The sequence below is a fragment of the Capricornis sumatraensis genome, chromosome 15 (assembly GCF_032405125.1).
Source record: "Capricornis sumatraensis isolate serow.1 chromosome 15, serow.2, whole genome shotgun sequence".
Classification (NCBI taxonomy): domain Eukaryota; kingdom Metazoa; phylum Chordata; class Mammalia; order Artiodactyla; family Bovidae; genus Capricornis; species Capricornis sumatraensis.
Genome location: NC_091083.1, coordinates 27667733 through 27675674, shown reverse-complemented (window position 1 = coordinate 27675674; position 7942 = coordinate 27667733). Strand labels below are relative to the sequence as shown.

The 7942-nt window shown below is 38.5% G+C and overlaps 1 protein-coding gene across 1 annotated transcript; it reads left to right on the top strand.

Moving 5' to 3' along the window:
- Positions 1–4404: 4404 nt before the first annotated feature.
- Positions 4405–5026, top strand: LOC138091429 (translationally-controlled tumor protein-like). The gene has a single exon (XM_068987244.1). It carries the CDS (start codon positions 4412–4414, stop codon positions 4826–4828), a length of 417 nt encoding a protein of 138 aa, XP_068843345.1. The 5' UTR covers positions 4405–4411; the 3' UTR covers positions 4829–5026.
- Positions 5027–7942: the final 2916 nt, after the last annotated feature.

Genomic DNA, 7942 nt, shown 5'->3' with positions numbered 1-7942 from the left:
TTATTGCAGGAAACACAGGGCCTGGGGGCATTTATGTGCACTGTTGTTGTTCAGTCACCTAGTCGTGTCCAACTTCTTGTGACCCCATGGACTGCAGCACACCAGGCTTCCCTGTCCCTCACCATCTCCCAAAGTTTGCCCAAGGCCATGTCCTTTGCATCGGTGATGCCATCCAGCCAACTCATTCTCTGATGCCCTCTTCTCCTTCTGCCCTCAATCTTTCCCAGCATCAGGGTCTTTCCCAATGAGTCAGCTGTTCGCATCTGATGACCCAAATACTAGAGTTTCAGCTTCAGCATCAGTCCTTCCAACAAGTATTTAGGGTTGATTTCCCTTAAGATTGACTGGTTTTATCTCCTTGTGGTCCAAGGGACTCTCAGGAGTCTTCTCTAGCACCACAGTTCCAAGGCATCAATTCTTCAGCACTCTTCCTTCTTTATGGTCCAGCTCTCACAACCATACATAACTACTAGGAAGACCATAGCCTTGACTATACAGATCTTTGTTCACAGAGTAAAGTCTGCTTTTCAACACACAGTCTAGGTTTGTCATAGCTTCCCTGCCAAGAAGCAAATATCTTCTGATTTGATGGCTTCAGTCACCATCTGCAGTGATTTTAGAGCCCAAGAAGAGGAAATCTGTCACTACTTCCACCTTTCTCCCCACTATTTGCCATGAAGTAATGGGGCCAGATGCCACGATCTTAATTTTTTTAATATTTAGTTTTAAGCCAGCTCTTTCACTTTCCTCCTTCACCCTCATCAAGAAGTTCTTTAGTTCTTCGCTTCTGCCATTAGAGTGGTAACATCCACATATCTGAGGTTGCTGTTTCTCCAGCATATCTTGATTTCAGCTTGTAACTCATCCAGCCTGGCATTTCTTATGATGTGCTTAGTGTATAAATTAAACAAACAAGGTGACAGCAGACAGCCCTGTCATACTCCTTTCTCAATATTGAACCAATCAATTGTTCCATACAGAGTTCTAACTGTTGGTTTTTTGACCTGCATACAGGTTTCTCAGGAGACAGGTAAGATGGTCTGGTATTCCTATCTCTTTAAGAACTTTCCACAGTTTATTATGATCCACACAGTCAAAGGCTTTGGTGTAGTCAATGAAATGGTAGGTGTTTTTCTGGAATTCCTTTGCTTTCTCTATGATCCAGTGAATGTTGGCAATTTGATCTCTGGTTCCTTTTCCTTTTCTAAGCCCAGCTTGGACATCTGGAAGTTCTTGGTTCACATAATGCTGAAACCTAGCACTCAAGATTTATGAGTTAACCACTGGTAACTGCCAATGGCCACAACTGCAAACTGCTTGAACTTTCATTGTTTGATTAAACAGCAATCCAAACATTAGCCTTGAGTTCACTGTAGAAATCAGGAAACTTCCTCTCATCATCAAACTCAAGGAAAGAGCAAAGAAATTGCTGGAAACATTGTCAAAAATATCTCCCAGTTTGTAATATGCAGAGCTGCTGATCTTTTCCTGCAACAGAGTTACCAGGTTGAGGTAATTAAGCTAGAACTGTAGCGTAAATCATTAAGTAGACAGGTCACATGTCCAAAACACCTATGACATTTGAAAATATACAGTGTAGAAAGAGCTGTACTACATAAAATTGAAAATCTCACATCATTTTACTGCCTAAGAAAAGGGAGCTCCCCGCCTTTCTTGCTTTTTGCCTGGGGCTTTCCTTCTGATGCAGTAATGTTATTTTAATGTGTCAGGATGGAAACCTCGGCCAGAGACTTCTGCAGTCACAAATTTCAGTGTCTCCAGCTATATTTTTAGTCTTCTGAATTAATTGGATATAGCACCATATAGTAAGAAATCCCTTTGACACCACTGCAGAAATACCTAAGGCAAAGTTCCCAGAAAGAACCGCTCACTGGCTGGCCACAGAGTAGAAACACGGCAAAGGCACTGAGTCTGCACAATCCTGGCTCCTTCCATCCTCTCCAACGGAGCAAAACCCCATCGATTTGTACAGTACATAGAGCTAACTTGGGAGGATGTTATCATTTAAAACATTACCCAGTTCACCGTAATAATCATTAAGTTTGTGTGTCTTCAACAACTGCTTAAAAAAAATGACTTAATCTACTCTTCAGATTTGTGTGTAAAATACCATGGCAAATGAGAAATGCAGGTCAAAATGTCTCCAGGACATTCCCATTAAAATGATAAAAGGAGAAATGCATGGTACCTGTTCTCTAGCAACCTCTTCTGAAGTTTGAAACTGTACATCTTAGTTAAAACACCATCAGGAGTATGTACTGATACTTCTCAGTCTTTGGCAGGAAAGAATGTATGTATCAAAAGAGAAGTATTTATAGCAGGGGGGATGGGTGAGATTAAGGTGAAAAAGGACATTTCTGGCTTGTGTGTAAGCGTATATCACTGTCCCCCACCTAGAGATCTATTGGCAAGAGAAGTGTATTGGTCAGGGTTCAAGATAGGGAACAGAAATTCTAGATATTTTAAGGAAGCAGTGATTCAAGGTCCAGAATTTGGTTGCCACAAAATCATTGCAAGATCCATTGGAAAAAGTTCTGACGGCAGACTTGAGACTCTAGAAATGATATGCAAAAAATACATAGAACTGAATTCTCAAGCAAGCCATGACCTACCTCTGAGGCTGTGATTATGGCTATGAGTTCAAAATATGTCCTTTTATTGTACTGCTGCAAGCTGTTTCTGGACATTCAGAAAGAGGTCTCTGAATGAAGATTCCTGGACTATAGGAAAGCAGATATATGGGTGAGGGTGGCTGGCCTTGGGGGCCTGAGTTCTTGACTGTAACTCCCTCTAGAAAACTACAGTGTCGTGGTCGTTTACCAAGGCTGGTGTGATGAGGGCAGATTGCCTCCATGGGACTGGCCAGGTAAAACCTTTGTAATTATCTGACCCTGAACAATCCCATGTAGGATTTTGGTCCAGAGCTGGAGTCCTCAAGGACATGTAAGGAACGCTCTGTAGGTGGAGGATTAAAGCCCTTTAAGAGAGTGTGGGTCAGGGAAGAATTATATAAATACTATACGTATATATATGTGTTTGTGTGTATGTCTATTAAGTCCCTGCACTTGTGGTGGCCTGGAGAAATAGATTAGATATTTTCAGACTACATCCACATAAAGCTATGGAAAAAGATTAAAAAAAAAACAAACCAAAGATCCAAAACACCATGAAGAAAGATACTATTCTTTCAGTTTACTTGCTGATCTGTTCTCCAGGATGCCAGGAATACCTTAAACTATAACAGCAACATTGACAATGACCCTGGTGTCTGGATTTTTTTTTCCAGGAACTTCGGGATATTTGGAAAACAACAACAGGAAACCAAGTGAGGGACAAGTCCCAATATCCAAGCACTAACTCTTGAAACACTTCCAAGGAGGTGGTCCATGTCTTGCTCACATGCTGATCACACATGGCCCCCTTTCTCCATTCTATGACTCCCTGGAAAACGATGCAAATTGGACAAAGGGAAATAGGTCACTTTTTCTCAGACTTTTGATAGAGACTTTATGCCTCCCTTAAGCTACTTGTTGTTTTTGTATCTTGTCTTCCTGAATGCCACCTATATACGCGTTTTTGAAACTGAAGTGACTCAGAGGGACGTGGAGATGGATGTACAACCTGGTTTAAAACACAGGCCTTTCTTGTCTTAAGGACTAACAAAAGGACTCTTATACATCTAATTTAGGGAGTCTCTTTTAAAATACAGCTGAAGTCCAATTATTTTATGTTGAATATTTTTAGTATTTGCCCTATATATGGGACATATGTCTCTGGCTGCCCAACACTTTTGAAAACCCTTCTAATTTTGGGAAATGTTCCACTTTGTAAATTCCACCTTTTCAAGATTAAAAAAGTGAATGTCTCTCTTCCTCAACCTCCCCTGCAGCTAGAGCACAGGCAGGTGACCACATGGTGTCCATGGTCTGTTACACCCACAGGAGACTTCAGTTCAGAAGGGAACTGTATGAGAAATAACCTCTAGGTGAAGTATCCATTTTGCTGGAGAGACTGATGGAGAAGACTTTCAGCTTTTAGCAGAAGCTGTGATTGCAAAGTAATGTCTTTATAAGTGGAATCCCTTTTGGCAGTGGGAGCAGATGAAGCCAAGTTGAATTGCTGGCAGCCTTTGCAAAGCCAAGTATATCTAATGCAGTGGCAACTGTGGCCATAATTTCTTCTAAAACCAATTCTGTGGTGTGGTTTAGAAATTTTAGTAGAATGTTAGCCCTGAGCTTGTTTTTCTATATTGGGATTATGTTGAATCTATAGAACAATTTGGAAACAATTGGTATTTTAACAATGTGAAGTCTTCCAACCCAGAAATATGACATATTTCTCCTTCTGTTTAGATCTCTTAAAATTTCTCTCTGCATGGGTGGAGGGGAAGATGGTCAGTAGGACAGAGGGTAACATCGATGACTCGCTCATTGGTGGAAATGCCTCCGCTGAAGGCCCCGAGGGCGAAGGTACCGAAAGCACAGTAATCACTGGTGTCGATATTGTCATGAACCATCACTTGCAGGAAACCAGCTTCACAAAAGAAGCCTACAAGAAGTACATCAAAGATTACATGAAGTCAATCAAAGGGAAACTTGAAGAACAGAGACCAGAAAGAGTAAAACCTTTTATGACAGGGGCTGCAGAACAAATCAAGCACATCCTTGCTAATTTCAAAAACTATCAGTTCTTTATTGGTGAAAACATGAATCCAGATGGCATGGTTGCTCTGCTGGACTACCGTGAGGATGGTGTAACCCCATATATGATTTTCTTTAAGGATGGTTTAGAGATGGAAAAATGTTAACAAAGTTGGCAGTTACTTTGGATCAATCACCTGTCGTCAAAACTGGCTGGCCACTGCTTTTCATCCACACAACACCAGGACTTAGACAGATGGGACTGATGTCATCTCGAGCTCTTCATTTGTTTTGAACGTTGATTTATTTGGAGCGGAGGCATTGTTTTTGAGAAAACGTGTCATGTAGGTTGTCTAAAAATAAAACACATTTAAACTCAAAAAAAAAAATTTCTCTCTGCATGGATTATAGTTTTCAGTGTATAGATTTTGCACATTGTTTGTCAGATTTATCCCAAATATTGTATCATTTTGGTGCTGCTGTAAATGATACAATTTTTCAGTTTTCGATTTCAGACAGCTCACTGCTAATATATAGAAACACATTGACTTTTGTATGTTGTTGTTGTATCCGGTAACTTTTCTAAATTCAGTTTTTAGTTCTAGCAACTTCTTTTTATACATTGTCATCATATTTTTCCCATAGGTAATTATGTCATGTGTGAATAAAACCAGTTTCATTTCTTCCTTTCTGATCTTGATGCATTTTATTTCTTTTCCTTGCCTGGCTACACTGGCTACAGGTCCAGATGATGATGAATAGAAGTGGTGAGACATCCTTGCCTTGTTTCTTGTCTTAGAGGGGAAGTACTCAGTCTTGTACCATCGCTGTGATGTCAGCCAAAGTTTCTTTATATATATATATATATATATATATATCTCCATCCTTTATCAAGTTGAGAAACCAGAAATTTTTAAACAGAAATGGAATTTTTTTCAAATACTTTTTCTCTGTGTGTTGAGCTATTCATATCATATTTCTTTTTCACTTGTTAATATGATTAATTATGTTCATATACATTCAAATGTTAAACCAATTCTGCATTCTTAGAATAAGTCTCACTTGGTTATAATATATTATCTTTTTTAATATACATTGGCAAATTTGTCTTCTAGTTTGGTTAAAAATTTTCCATCTATGTTTACCAGATGTAATGCTCTGTAGTTTTCTTTTCTGTGGTATATTTGTCTGGTTTTGGTGTACGAATAGTGTTATTCACATGGATTGAGCTGAAAAGCATGCTCTATGTTTCAGTATTCTAGAAGAATTCATATAGAATTGGTGTTATTTTCCCCTTTCGTGTTTAGTAAAATTTACCAATGAAAATGGAATTTTCTTTTTAGGGATAATTTTAACTATACATGCAATTAGAACTGATTCAAATGCCTTCTTTTTAATGGCTGTCTTTTACTTTTAACCTATTTGTGTTGGTTTCCTGTAGGAAATCAATAGTTGATCTTGCTCTTTAAGCCAGTCTTAAAATTCTCTGTCTTTTAATTAGAGTATTTAAATCCTTTAATTTGATGTGATTAATTATATGTTTAGACTTAAATTTACCATCTTGCTATTTGTCTAATCTGTTTGCCTTTTCTTCATTTCCTCCCTTCTTTTGAATTAATGAAAAATTGTAATAGTTCCATTTTATCTCCTTTGTTGGCTTATTAGACATGGCTCTGTTTCTGTTTGATTTTAGCAGTTGTTTCAGGGTTTTTAGTACCATCTAAATATCTTTAACTTACCTTTAATTCCAAGTGGTGTTATACCATGTCACATATGGTAAAAGAACCTTATAACTTGTATTGCTTCTGTTGAAAATTCTGCTGTAATTCTTATTGTTGTTCCCATTTACTTAACATTTCCCCTGCCCCGGCTCCTTTTCAGATTTTTCTTCTGATCATAGTTTGGAGAATTTGACTATGATGTGCTTTGATGTAGTTTTCTTCCTAGTTTTTTGGTTTGGGCTTGGTTTCATTTTGTTTTTTGTTCTGCTTGCTTCATTAACCATATTGGCTATATAGATTTTTAGATTTGAAAAAATTTCAATCATTTCTTTAAATATTTTTATCTCAGCCTCTCTATTCTCTTTTCTGTTGATTTCAAGTTCACATGTGATAAGCCACTGCAGTGGTCCTACATATTGGTAATTCTCCTTGCCTTCTTATTTGGTTTTTGCTATTATTGTCTTGTCTTTTTTCTGTTTTTCATTATGCATAGTTTCTATTGGTATGCCATCAAGTTTAATAATCATTTCTAAAAAGCTTTTTTAACTAAAAAAAAATGAGACATCCCTGGTGATCCAGTGGTTAACACCCCATGCTGCCAATGGAAACGGCTCAGGTTTGATCCCTGGTCAGGGAACTAAGATCCCAGATGCCATGTGGCACAGCCAAAAGGTTTTCTTTTTAAAGTTTAATAATCATTTCTTCTGCAATATTTGATCTACCAATAATCCTATCAATGAACTTTTCATCTCTGTGATTTATGATTTTTAGAAAAATGATTTGAGCTTTTTTATTTATAGCATAACTCTACTTGTTCAATCTTACTCCAGCTTTTTGAACATCTGGAATATAATTATAACAACTGTGTTAATGTCCTTGTCTGCTAAATCTAGCATCTGTTTCAGTTCTGGGTCAACTTTGATTGATTTAATTTTTATCCTCATTGTGGAGCATATTCTCTTGCTTCTTTGCATGCCTAATAATTTTTGATTGAGTGGCAGGCATTAAGAATTTAACCATGCTGTGATCTGGTTATTTTTGTATTCCTATAAATCTTCTTAATCTTCATACTTGGATGCAGTTCAGTTCAGTTCAGTCACTCAGTCATGTCTGACTCTTTGCAACCCCATGATCTGCAGCATGCCAGGCCTCCCTGTCCATCACCAACTCCCGGAGTCCAGCCAAACCCATGTCCATTGAGTCAGTGATGCCATCCAGCCATCTCATCCTCTGTCGTCCCCTTCTCCTCCTGCCCTCAATCTTTCCCAGCATCAGGGTCTTTTCAAATGAGTCAGCTCTTCGCATCAGGTGGCCAAAGTATTGGAGTTTCAGCTTCAACATCAGTTGTACCAATAAACACCCAGGACTGATCTCTTTTAGGATGGACTGGTTGGATCCCCTTGCAGTCCAAGGGACTCTCAAGAGTCTTCTCCAACACCACAGTTCAAAAGCATCACTTCTTTGGTGCTCAGCTTTCTTTATAGTCTAACTCTCACATCCATACACGACCACTGGTAAAACCATAGCCTTCACTAGACAGACCTTGTTGACAAAGTAATG